At 41.0% G+C, this 13,509-nt stretch overlaps 1 protein-coding gene across 3 annotated transcripts in view; it reads right to left on the bottom strand.

Annotated features, from left to right (window-relative positions):
- The window catches only part of LOC145350155 (sodium-driven chloride bicarbonate exchanger-like), a 256,118-nt gene that overhangs the window by 7,186 nt on the left and 235,423 nt on the right, over nt 1-13,509 (bottom strand). For all 3 annotated transcript variants that reach the window (XM_080199161.1, XM_080199162.1, XM_080199163.1), the window contains 4 exons: nt 7,252-7,425; nt 6,743-6,865; nt 2,703-2,770; nt 1,537-1,653 (listed from right to left, as the gene is read on the bottom strand). In XM_080199161.1, coding sequence (XP_080055287.1) covers nt 1,537-1,653; nt 2,703-2,770; nt 6,743-6,865; nt 7,252-7,425 — 482 coding nt within the window. The remainder of the gene's footprint in view (nt 1-1,536; nt 1,654-2,702; nt 2,771-6,742; nt 6,866-7,251; nt 7,426-13,509) is intronic.

Below are 13,509 nucleotides of genomic sequence, written 5' to 3'. Positions count from 1 at the left end.
CTCTGCTACCTCCCACTACACCTTCTCGGTTTCACTAACAGAGTTCTTTATTTCCATGTAGGCCCACATAGATCCCAAAATCACATTTGGAGAGATATCAGTAAAACATGGCATAGACTTTGATCATGTTACATAATCATCTCAGTCCCAGAACAGTGCTGCAGGAGGAGTTCCTCAGGTTTATACTTCCAGGGCCAACCATCTTCAGCTGGTTCATCAATGACCTTCCTGCCATCATAAGATCAAAACTGGGGATTTTCGCAGATGACTGCACAATGTTCAGCACCATTCGTGACTCTTCAGAACCAGTCCGTTTTCATATGCAGGAAGACATGGACAATATTCAGGCTTGGGCTGATGTATGGCACGAATGTTAATTGCCATTTAAGTGCCAGGAAATAACCATCCCCAACAAGACAGAATCCAACCATCTCCCCTTGACATTCAATGGCAATACCATCACTGAATTTCCCACCAACAGCATTCTAGGGGTTACCACAAACCAGAAAATGGATCAACCATATAAATATCGTGGCTACAACAGCAGGTCAAACTCTGGGAATTCTGTGGAGCATAACTCATCTCCTGACTCCCCAAAGCCTGTGTACCAACTGCAAAGCATAAGGCAGGAACATAATGGAAACTCCACACGTGCCTGAATGAGTATGGCTCCAACAAGACTCAAGAATTTTTACACCACTCAGGACAAAGCAGCGAACTTGATTGGCACCTCCATCCACCAGCTTCAAATTTCACTCCCTCTACCACTGATGCACAATGGCGGCAGTGTGTACCATCTACAAGACGCTTAGCAACAACTCACCATGATTCCTTCAGCAGCATCTTCCAAACCCGTGACCTTTACAGCAAGGGCGCAGACATATGGAAACACCAGTACATGCAAGTTCCCCTTCAAGCCAAATATCATCCTGACTGGGAAATATATCACTGTTCCTTCAATGTCGCTGGGTCAAAATCCCAAACTCCCTCGTAACCACACTGTAGATGTTCCTACATCTCAGACTGCAGGGGTTCAAGAAGGCAGTTCACTAACACCTTCTTGTGGGCAAGTAGTGATGGGCAATAAATGCCAGCCTATGCCAGCAACGTCCACATCCCACAGATTCCAAATTCCATCCAGAAGCCATCAAATTTCATATTCTCATTGTCACTTTAAATACTAGAGTTGCAATCAACTCACAAGGTCATCATCGCATCCACTTAGATTAATTGTTCAAGAAACCAGGAAATAGTATGCTAATATACTGGCTAGGCTGAAACATCACACAGTGGTACTGCACTTACTTCTGGATTCCGTTTGCATTACTGAATACAAGCCCCGCAGCCACTCCAACCTCAACATGTCGGGAACTTAAAATCCAGCCAGTCATAACAGGAAATACCAAAAAGAATTATTTCTCTTCCAAACATTTCAAGTGTTCCATTAATATATATTCTTAGTACATATTAACTAAAATATGTTAATGCTAAAGTTCTATTAAACTAACCAAGAAACTAAATGTAAATGAAAAGTACCTTTTTGATGCAAAGTAACTGTCCTTATTTTTTGCATTTTCAGTATTCATAGGGAGCGCTTTCCAGACAGAGGTTTTGGCCATTTCATCAGAAATGTTAATAACAGAAGGATCATCCCTAAAGAGAGTTAAACTTCGAAGAGTCATTCTCTTGAGAATCAACATTCTTTCTAAATGATTGACAATTGTTTATTGCTGATATTTCAGTAAATTTACAGCATTATTAGAATGTAGCACCATGAAACATTTTAATTCTTGAAGTTAATGCAAAAGAAGCAACATGAACACATATACTACATCTTACAACAAATTCAAAGGAAGAATTATAAAATGCATCAGGGAATAGTATGGATAAGGAGGTGGATTGTCATATATTTTTGTCCAAAGGATACTCATTCCCCTGGTGCAAAGCAAAAGACACAGGTTCAGAATTCCCTTAACCAGGGTACTTCCTCCATTATCTGTCCCCAGGGTTTTTGGACTTTCACCAAAGACATGCACTTAGGGTACATCTATAACCAGTAAGGCCAAGGGTAGTTGTAAAGACGAGTTGGGATCAGGTGATCCCAGACATCCAACCTCAGTTTCCTCAATTTCTGATTTAAGAAGAGATACTTATGAAATTGGTGTTTAGTTTTTCTGCCTAGGCATCTTGAGATCAGGGAGGATCTCAGAACCAGGCGAAAGAGAGAACAACAAAGGCAATTTAAAACTTCACTCTTAGCTTCCCAACTACCTTCAAGCCTCAAAACATTCTCAGTGCTAGTTTTCAACCGGATTCAAGAGTTCCCAAGGCTTGCTTTCAGTTTCATAGCTGCAAGTGTCTGATGCCTACAGCTGTGCTGTGCATCATTCCCTTTCCAAATGCAAGGTCTTCCCAGGCGATGTAACTAGGTTATGCAAATTACAGGACTTACCAAACTTACATAGACTGGGACCAGCACAAACACTGTGAACTTTGGACATATTGATGCCTATCCATTTCCTGGGGCAACAGGAAAAGAAACCCCATATTTGTCTCCAACTAAGCTTTAGACTACAGCCTTACAATGTACTGGCAAAATCATGATACAATAAAAAGGTGTACAAACTTTATTGACTGTAAAATAATGATCTATATTATACCTTACAGAGAAGCTTTAGCTATAATTTATACATGAATTTTACCTGTAATCTCCATCCAAAGGTAACTGAATTGTTCCTTCCTCTTCTATTGTCAACATTATTTGTTCTTCCTTTGGAATTAAAAAATCAACAATCGATAAAGATTCACATACTTGTCGGAATATATGACCCCCAACTTTACTGTTTCGCACCCCACATATGTTAATTATTATGCCTTTCTTATAACATAACTTGAACTTGGCTGAATCCAGCTGAGTTTCAGACATGAGCGACTGTGCAGTATAACCACAATTCAATAATTGATGCAACCCAAATTGGAGTCTTGAGGTTCTCTGGCAGTGTAAACTTGGGTAATTTTCACATCTGCTGGGAGTTAATCCTATCATTACAGGCAACTGTATTGAACTCAAAAGCAACAAAATAAAAGTAAACATGCACATAGTTCAAAGGAAATTCTCAATATATATTCTTCTAAATGTCTGCATTACACATTTAAAATTTGATTGGCATTTTGTGGGTGCTATAATTGGATGCAAAGAATGGTCAAATTTATCATTTTGTAATTATTTAGTTATTCATTAAAACACTGATCTTTTATGAAGGGTCAAAATCTTAGCACTCGGTACCTTTCTTGAACTTCTGTAATCCATGTTTGAAGAAGGCCAAAACTGGAGTCTTAATTCTGAACAAAGCAAATTATGTGACTATGAAAGGCAAGTTGATTGAGAAACTAGACTAAAAGATATTCTGGTTGGCCTGCAGTGAAACATTTGAAGTATTATTTCATATAATTTATATTATTTTGTATTATTTATTTATTTTGATATTCGTTCACATATTTTGTAATTAATATACATTCCTTACAGAATAAAAGCCTCATGGGAAAAGTGGTCCAACCACGGCTAACAAAAGTTAAAAATAATATTAAAGAAACAAGCTCACATTTTTGCTAAAGAGTTGTAATCTTAGGACTGGGAGGGTGGCACGATGGCACAGTGGTTAGCTTGGGTCACTGTCTGCAGAGTCTGCATGTTGTCCCCGTGACTGCGTGGGTTTCCTCCCACAGTCCAAAAGATGTGCTGGTTAGGTGCATTGGCCATGCTAAATTCTCCCTCCATGTACCCTAACAGGTGCCAGAGTTTGGCGACTAGGGGATTTTCACAGTATCTAAATTACAGATGTTAATGTAAATCTACTTGGGGCACTAATAAATAAACTTTAAAAACTTTAGGTACATGCAAAGTGAAGCAAAGGACACTGCAGTGTTTCACAAGCTGTTTTCCAACTTCACCCAAGTTTAACTCACCGCTATCTCCTCAAGGGCAATTAGGTATGGGAAACAAATGCTGGCTTTTCCAATGATGCTCACATCCCATGAACAAACATATTTTTAAAACTCTTGACACTAACATAACCCCAACCACCAGCAAAAACTAAATAGCAATAAAGAAACATGGTTTAATTCAACTTGGATCAGTAAAATTTGTGTATCACTTGAAAGGAAGTATTATATAAATATGAAAATCTGCATTTTTAAAGTACTTTGTAAAACTCAGATTTCAGCCAAGTTCTACATATTCCATGGTAACAAAAGATTCAGTGAAGCTCCCCTGCACCACATCCCTGCATACATTGCAGTCAGCCCCTCACACTGCCCCTTCTCCTAATCCCTCACTCCCTCAATTAGGAGCCTCCCTACCCAACCACCCCATCCAGATCACACAGCAGTCCCTCTTCCAAACCTTCTTGTCCTGGGCTTGCTGAACCCTGGATGGTGGCACCTTAGGTCCAGTTCTCAACCATGTTACTGGTGGATTGAGACTCTCTCCTCGCAGCCTTGAGGGGTGGCGGCTGAGGGAGGTGGACATCAGAATAGCAAATTAAAAGGGTAGAATTCCATTCTTCGTAAGTCAGAATTCTACTAATGGCAGACATTTCTCATCCTTAACAAAAAAAAACCTGTATTTATATAGCAACTTTTAGTGTAATAAAATATCACAAAGTGCTTCAGAAGGACAATATAAAACATAATATTACACCCAGCCATGTCAGTAAATAATCGGTCACATGACCAAAAGCTTGATCAAAGAGCATGTGTTATAGGAGGAAAGTGAAATAGGTGGAGAATTTTAGGAGGAATTTCCAGAGCTTAAAAATTAAGGCAATGCTTCATTGGGAGAAAATATAGGCCAATGTAACAAGCACAGAGATGACCAATGAAAGGGATTAGATGCAAATTAGGACACTGGCAACAAAATTTTAGATGGCCTCAAATTTACAGAAGTTGGAATTTGAGAAGTCAGTCAGGTCTGTATTATGATGGCCACAGGTCTAAGTGTGGGTTTTGTGGAACACCAGTTGCCTTATTGAGTGAGTGGAGGTCCTTCCGATGGGAAGCAGTCAGCAAGGTTTTTTTATGCTGTAATGTTACCTGAACTGGAGTTGTAGCTCCCGAACTGAAGACTACCTGACTGTAAGCTGCAGGAGCGGTCTTTTCCTTTGGTTCACAATGAAGATTGTTGGTGGTGGAAGAAAGTGTTTGGCTGAATTACTACAGATACATTAAAATAGTCAAATTTGAAGGTAACAAAGGCATGAACCAGGAGTTCAGTTCAGCAGCAGATGATCTGAAGCCAGGGCAGAGTCAGACAATGTTATGGAGCTTGAAATGGGCAGTCTCTGTGATGGCACGATATAGAGTTGAAAGCTCATCTCAGAGTCAAATATGACAGAGTTTTTAATAGTCTTGTTCAGCCTCAGACAAGTATCAGGAAGAGGAATTGAGTTGGTGGCTAGCAAGTGAACATACTGGCAAGGGCAAAAGGTAATGGGTTCAGTCTTCCCAATATTTTATTGGATGAAATTTCTGTTCACCCAGTATTGGATGTCAGGTCAGTAGTCTTATAATTTACAGGTTGCACGAGGATGAAGAGGGGGTAGTGAGGTATAGGTGGGTGTCATCAGCATTCATATGGAAGTGGACATATTTTTGAACAAAGTAGTTAAGGGGCAGCATATGGATGAGAAATAGAAGGGGACCCAAAATTGATACTTAACGGACAGAGGCTGAAAAGAAGCCTTGCAAGTGATACATTAGTGACAATTAGTTAGATAAGAATGGACCAGTCGAGAGCAGTCAGACAACAGTGGAGAAGCTGTGGAAGAGGATGTAGTGATCAACCATGCTAAAGGCATCCTCAAAAAAGTCCACCAGGTTTATCAAACATGATTTCCCTTTCATAAATCCATATTGACTCAACTCAATCCTACCATTATTTTTGAAAAGTCTAATTAGCACACCCTTTATAATTGATTCTAGTATTTTCCAACAACCAATGTCAGTCTAACAGATCTGTAAGTTCCTCACTTTCTTTCTCTGCCTCCTTTCTTAAATAGCGGAATTATATTTGCTACCGTCCAATCTTCAGGAAATGTTCCAAAATCTGTAGAAATTTGGAAGATAACCAGAAGGGACAATTATTTCTTAGCCAGGTTTCAATCAAGGTCATGATGTGGATATATTCGTCCACTGCAAATTCATGGGTGAAAAGGCCCTAATCCACAAGTGAATGGACATACTGGAGGGAGATGTGTAGAGAGGCAGTGAGAACTGAACCACCGGTAGCCTCAACAGCAGCTGTAGGAGGAGTTAGTTGGACAGGAAGAGGCCACAAACAGGGCACTGGGATGGACACAAGCATAGCACAAATGACAAGAGAGCAGGTAGCTCAGGGAATACCCTTAAGGATTGGGTTCAGGGAATTGGGAGACCAGAGTATCTGATAGGGGAGAAGTGAAATCAGGCACTGGAATAGAAGAGAACAGTCCAGGAGTGCTAAAGAAGTGAAAAAAGACTAAAAGAGTGATGAGATGGTTAGATATACATTAAAGTCAGACACAGCCACCCATCTAAGCTGAACAATTTAAACAATATCAGTCTGACACATCTGAAAATGAGAGAGGATGCAAACACGGCACATTTCCAGCAGGTAAGACTGTTCAATTTTCCTCTTCCGGCTACTCTAGTGTGACCTAAAAATTAGGCAGTGCAGACAAGGAAATGGCTGACTCAAGTTTCTTACTTCTTTTTCTTCATCTTCTAACTTTTTCTTTTTACTCTCAGGCATCAAATCATCCAGCCAGCTCAACTCTCGTTTAGTGAAGATAAAATCCATCAGTTTCCGTATAAACACAAGGGCCAAAACCTGAAACATATGCAAGCCTCAGCAATCACCAAGCAGAAAATCTAAAAATAAAAGTGTTGGTTAGCATGGAAAAGCATAACTGTGAAACTAATTAGAAAAAGCCACTGCTATTTCTGAAATGTAATAAATCCTCTACCAACACTTCACTTTTTATATCACTTCAAAAATGCACGTAAAATATTTTACTTTTATGATCATCTTAATGAACTTTACTTATTTTTAAAGTTTAATTAAGGCAAGTAGATATAATGATTACTTTGTATCATAACTTTAAATGTATCATCACCAAAATAGTTTTTAAAGTAAAGCAGGACTGATAACTCTATGTGCATTTTGGCTTCATTTCGAAAATAATTTGGGGTATTTTTATTATTATAGGTTCATACCATCATAGGAAAGACAATGGCAGCCGGGGAAGCTTTTATTACCCAGAGAATAATCAAGCAAGAAGCTTGGATCACAGTGAAGAGGTGAACTTTCCGAAGAGGCACATGCCGTAGGTAGATGAAGTCAGGTTGATGTTTTGCAGGCATCCCAAAGAGTTTCAAACGGTCAAATAACTGTTAAAAAAAATACATCATTCCTGAATAAGGAGCTGAATATTATTTAAATGGAGAAAGACTGCAGAAAACTACAGCACAGAGGGATTTGGGGGTCCTCGTGCATAAATCACAAAGAGCTAGCACGCAAGTTCAGCAGTTAATTGGGAAACCAAATGCAACGCTGGCCTTTATTTCAAAAGGAATGGGAGTATAAAAATAGTGAAGTCTTATTAAAACTAAACAGGGCACTAGTTGGACCACACCTGGAATGCTGTGAACAGTATAGCTAAAGAAAGATATTTTGGCATTGAGAGGCAGTCCAGAGAAGGTACACGAGGTTATTCCCAGGTATGGACAGATTTTCTTATGAGGAAAGGTTGAATAGGTTGTGCCTACACTTATTGGAGTTTAGAAGATTAAGTGGTGATCTTATTGAGACATGGGGGATTCTTAGGGAGCTTGACAGGGTAGATGCTGAGAGATTGTTTCCCTTTGTGGGAAAGTCTAGGACCAGAGGTCATAATCTCAGAGTAAAGGGTCACCCATTTAAGACAGAGAAGAAGAGGAATTTATTCCCTCAGAGGGTAGTGAATCTGTGGAATTCTTTACCGTAGAGGATTATGGAGGGTCATTAAGTATGTTCAAGGCTCAGATAGACAAATTTTTAATCAGTAAGTGAATCAAGGGGAATGGGGATAAGGCAAGAAAGTGGAGACAAGGGTTTTATCAAATCAATCATGATTTAATTGAATGGCAGAGCAGCCTCCCAGGCAAGGTTGCTGACCGTGCTTACTGGGTGTCTGGTCACTCACAGGTAGAAGATGTCAATACGCTCGACGCCATCTAGAAGTTTGCTGAGAACTCTCTCTGTGAAATGTGGTGCTGTCTTACTGCCAGCCAACCTCCGAATGGACTTGGAACAAGTGCTGGGGTTGGTGTTTAAAAAGAGCGCCCCACTGTTTGCAAAGATTAAGTTTCACCTGGGCGAGTGAATCACAGGCAAGCTGCCACGAGCACGGCGTGAAACACATGGAAAAAAAATGTTGTTAAAGAGGCTGAATAAATGGTGACTTTTCCCGCCGCCAGGATTCTCCCTGGTTTTCTCACCGGGACTAACACTTTGAACAAATCCAGGGAGCAGCTCTGGTGCCCCTTGATACATGTGTCTAATTTTTTCCCCTGGCTCACAGTTTGTCGGGAGAGGAGAGAACAAGCTTTGCACACGTAGTCTCACTGTCTGTTTTGAGCACGCTATGCTTAGGGGTTGTAAACAACTCAGCCTCAGTCTCTTCAGCCTTTTTCAAATCATTAGCGATTTTTCATGTTTCTTGCATCACTTGTTACTGTTTAATTTATGGAACATGTTTGCCAGAGATTAAAATTATTACTTTCCTTTTTGCTAGTTTGGGCATATCACAAAAGTCATCATAGAGAATCTGTGCCTCTTTCACAAAATAGTTTACATTTCAAAACACAGATTTTCAGGTGTCTAATGTTTGCGTGAATGTTAATAATTAAATAGTTAACCTTAATATCTTGCTGGTCTGTTTTACTTTGGTGCTACCCCACCCTGCTCAACAATGGAGGGCCATCTCCTGGCTCAAGAACTCCTGCACCCTCCAGATTTTCACCCTATGGTCGCAATAAACCTGGAGAATTAAAATGAGGTCACTCCAGGAAAAATATGGGTGGCTTGGTGCACAGTCGTTAAGCAGTGCAATCTCACAGTGCCAGGGACTGGGTTCAATTCCTGGCTTGGGTCACTGTCAATGCAGAGTCTGCACAATCTCCCCATGTCTGTGTGGGTTTCCTTTGGATGCTCCAGTTTCCTCCCACAGTCCGAAATACATGCTGGTTAGGTGCATTGGCCATGCTGAATTCTCCCTCAGTGTACCCGAACAGCCGCCAGAATGTGGCGATTAGGGGATTTTCACAATAACTTCATTGCAGAGTTAATGTAAGCCTACTTGTGACATTAATCAATAAACTTCAACAACCTTTATCTTTGGGAAGCACTGCTGTACAGTTTGGGAACTCAGATAGTAAAATTGCAGGGGTCTTTCAGAATTTTTGCTGATTTCTATTGAGAAGATCATTAAATTTTTGCTTTGGGTTAACAAAACATCTGTCTCCTACTTCATTTAACTGCACACTACCGATAAAGAAGTTTTGCAAATTTGTTATGTTATTGTGTGAAAAACAGCAGCAGCAGTAAAGTTGAAGACAACTGCTGCCTTGCCATTAACTAATTAACATAACTGTAGCGTCAAGGTCTGTCTAAAGAACTGTACCGTTCTCACAAAACCTTCTTCCCTAATCATAATTTTCATGTGCATCTAAATGCCTAATACTTTGGCTAAGATGCAAACAGGCTTGTTTTGCATGCCTCTTCTTCCTCTGTCAGAAATAGCAGACAGATTGGTATGCCCAGTGGGATACCCAAGGATGCTATTAAGACTATTGACATTTTGAGTTCTGTTGCCAACCGCTCACAGATGGTAGAGGGAATTCAACTTTAACATAAATAAATTGTTTCAATAGTGAAGCCAAAACAAAGCAGCATTTAAACTGACAAATCACTGTATTCATTTGTCACAATCTAATTCAAGAATATAAGAAAAAGCAACAGCAGTAGGCCATTAAAAAAGACCATGATTAATTTGATTGTTGCCTTACCTCCATTTTCCTGCCTGGCCTCCATAATTCTGAACTCACTATTTTAGCCTTGAATATAGTCAATGTCCCACTAAGTGCTGAGAAAGAGAATTCCAAAGACTAATGATCCACTCAGAGAAGAAGTTGCATCTCATCTCCATATTATTTTTAGACTCAGATTCCCCCATGACAAGAAATGTCCTTTTAGCATCTACCATCAAGCTCAGTCAAAATCTTATGTTTCAGTACGATCACCTCTCATTCTTCTAAACTCTAACGAGTATAGACCCAACATGCTCAACCTTTTCTCTTAGAACAAACTACTCATGCAAGAACTCAGCCTAGTGAACCTTCCCTGAAATGCTTCCAATGCAACTAACTCCGTCTTTAATTAAGGTGACCAAAATTCTACACAGTACTCTAGATGTAGCCTCAGCAAGACCCTGCACAGCTCCAGCAAGGTTTCCTTACTTTCACACTCCATCCCCCTTTGCAATAAAGGCCAAAGTTCAATTTGCCTTCCAACTTTTTGTGATTTAAGTACATGGGCATCCAGAACCTTCTGCAGTGTATTCTCTATCTAAATAATTTTCAGAATTTCTATTCTTCCTACCAAAGTGTAAAACGTCAGATTTTCCCACTTTATACTCCATTTGTTTAATTTTTGCCTACTCACTTAATCTATCTCTATTTCTTTGCAGACTCTTTATATCCTCTTCACAAATTGCTTTCCTATCTGCCCTTCTATAGTTAGCAATGCGGTTGACTACAATACTGTTGATTTCTGTATCTAAGTCAATAACATAGATCATAAAAGCCCTTGGGTTGATTTCTGTGATACTCCATGATTTAACATTTATCATCCTGAAAATCACCCATTCATCCTGATTCTCTGTTTCCTGTTAGTTAGCTGTGCTCTATCCAGCATATCACCCCAACACCATAAGTTATCTTCTGTAGTAGCCTTTTGGGTGGCACCTTGCCAAATCTGAATACACTACCTCTACTGCTTCCCCTTTATTCAACCTGCTTGTCACATCCTCAAAGTACTCAAATAAGTTTATTAAAGATGATATCCATTTTACAAAAGTATGTTGACCCTTCGACTACTTCTGTAATGATGGATTTTAGCACTGTTTCCCACTGATGGATGTTAGGCTAACTGGCCCATCATTTCCTGCTTTCTGTCTTCCTTCTTTGTTGAACAGGCATATGGGGGGTGATTCTCCCATCCTGCTGCACTAATAAATTAGCGCAGTGGGCCAGGGGATTTCAGTGGAGCTGGTTAGTGCGATGCATGCATTTCTCCCAACACCAGGCTTCTGGCAACATCAGCTCTGTGCCAGAAATAGGTGCAAGCTGCAGGTATGGGGGGGAGGGGATTTTAATATAATTTAAATATGATTAGCAGGTCCAGGACTGAAATCTCTAGGCCCGCAAGTCTCTCTCGGCACTGCCAAACGGGCAATTGCCCAACTGGGCATGGGGCAGTGCCAAGGGGGAAGGAGGGCATGTGGGGGGGTGGGGCCTGGGACAGGATCTGATGGGTGATCGGTGGGGTGTCCCATTGCCACACTGCAGACAGGGTCGGTGCTTGAAGGAAGGAGGCCAGCGATTAGGGTGGGCGGAGGGGGTGGGGTTGCCTGGGGCTGCAAATCAGGGGTTGAGGTTGGGTCGGTACTGTCGGGCGGGGGGGGGGAGGGTCATGGTTGGGCCCAAACATGGTTGGGGGGCCAGCAATTGGGCCGTGGAGAGGAGGGTGAAATTGCACAGCTGGTGATGTGGGGGTTGCAGGGCTTGCTGGCGATCGAGTTGGCTAACGATCGGGATGTTGGCAGGAGGGGGCATGCACCAAACTCAGTGCTGACAGATCGGCGCATGCGCAATGGCCCACTCAGTGCTCTGCTACTGGCCTACTGGCCTCCCAGGTGAGAATAGGCTCTGCACGCTGATTTTTAGTGTGATTTGCGCTAACGCACTTTTGCAGTGCAGAGTGTGGGAGATTCATTTTGAAACTCCTGCTGAGAAAAGTGGCATGATTTACTCCAGTTTTCAAGCGAATTTGGCACTCAGAATTTTTTGTGAGAATCAACAACATGATGCAATCATGTTTGCAGTTTACCAATCCACTGCAACGACAAATTCTTGTCTCTGAAAACTAACCACAAAGAGTTGATGAACCAACACTCATTTTATATGAGTGCTGAGCACTAGTTGGATGTTGTGAACATATTTTAGGCTGATCACTTCATTGAATCCATTTTGGAGGGCCACCTACTAAATACTAGGCGCACAGACCTCCAATGTCACGTGAAATTCCCCACAGAAATAATAGTTCACTACCTCTAACAAGACCTTGCTAGAGTTCCGTAATTTCCATTTAGCATCATCATTGCATTACTCATCCCTAGATTCTTAGAATAGTACCACCTAGTGCACTACCAAAGACTTACCTATATTATAAGTAAAAAGCTGGCACATTAGTGCTCTTTTTTGGGGCGCTATTAGTGCCCTTAGATCTCCAAAATGCCACCCATGAACACTAGTGGGTTGAGTGCACCAGCTGACATAATGGATAGGGTGTTAGCACAGGTGCAGTGAAAGGTGTGCTGCACAAACAGATCATAACATCAATCAATGTTTTACAACCATTTAATTTTGGTTTGCCCTCTCTTAATCTGCACATCTAAACATGTTTTCAGCAGCAGAAAAGACCCCACCCCTGAACCAGCACCATTTAAAAGGATCATCAACTACTTACAGATTAGTTGTTGGTTAATTTCTTCTGGCTGTTGGTAGGATTCTATAAGAGTTTAATGATTGCTATACAAAGAGAAGGGGCAGAGTTGTAAGGTAGGTCCTGCACTAGCACTGTTTTATGGGCCAGACAGCCACCTTTCAGATAAGGTAACTTTAAAAAAATTTATGTTATCGCAAAGTAGAAGTACAGAGTGTTTATGGTGGTGTAGTGAGTTCCTGGATTTTCCAAAGAGCATTGCTGCTACAGTATGGCAGGCACCAATGGTAGTGTCTCTGGGTCTATAGCATAGTAGGGAAATGGAAAAGAGGCTGTAGAAAGGACAAACTCTGCAAGGTGTCCCCTACTAACTTGGAACTAGACTCCTCCAGGCTCCTTAACAGTTACTGGAATAGGTCAGGCAGCTAATTAATGCACCCCAGTGTCTCAGTGTGCATGTCCATCAGCTTGTATGCCATCCCATGAAATCCTCACCTGAATCATCTGTAACCTTGCTCTCTGTTAAGCTAAGAAATGAGCTATCCTTTAATACAACCTGACTTTAGCCTGTGCTGATCCCAACTCTATGTTAACCTCCAAAGTACATGCAGTGCCAACATCTGAACTGATGACTGCAAATGTAATTTCTCATGACAGGGCCTCCTTATTACTACCGTGCTGTAGCTCTCTCTTTTTCTTTAGGCATTTAT

The sequence above is a fragment of the Carcharhinus amblyrhynchos genome, chromosome 11 (genome assembly GCF_965287045.1).
Source record: "Carcharhinus amblyrhynchos chromosome 11, sCarAmb.v2.hapA, whole genome shotgun sequence".
In the NCBI taxonomy this organism is placed as follows: Eukaryota; Metazoa; Chordata; class Chondrichthyes; order Carcharhiniformes; family Carcharhinidae; genus Carcharhinus; species Carcharhinus amblyrhynchos.
Note: the sequence above shows the minus strand (reverse complement) of the source record. Positions and strands in the feature narration are given on the sequence as shown.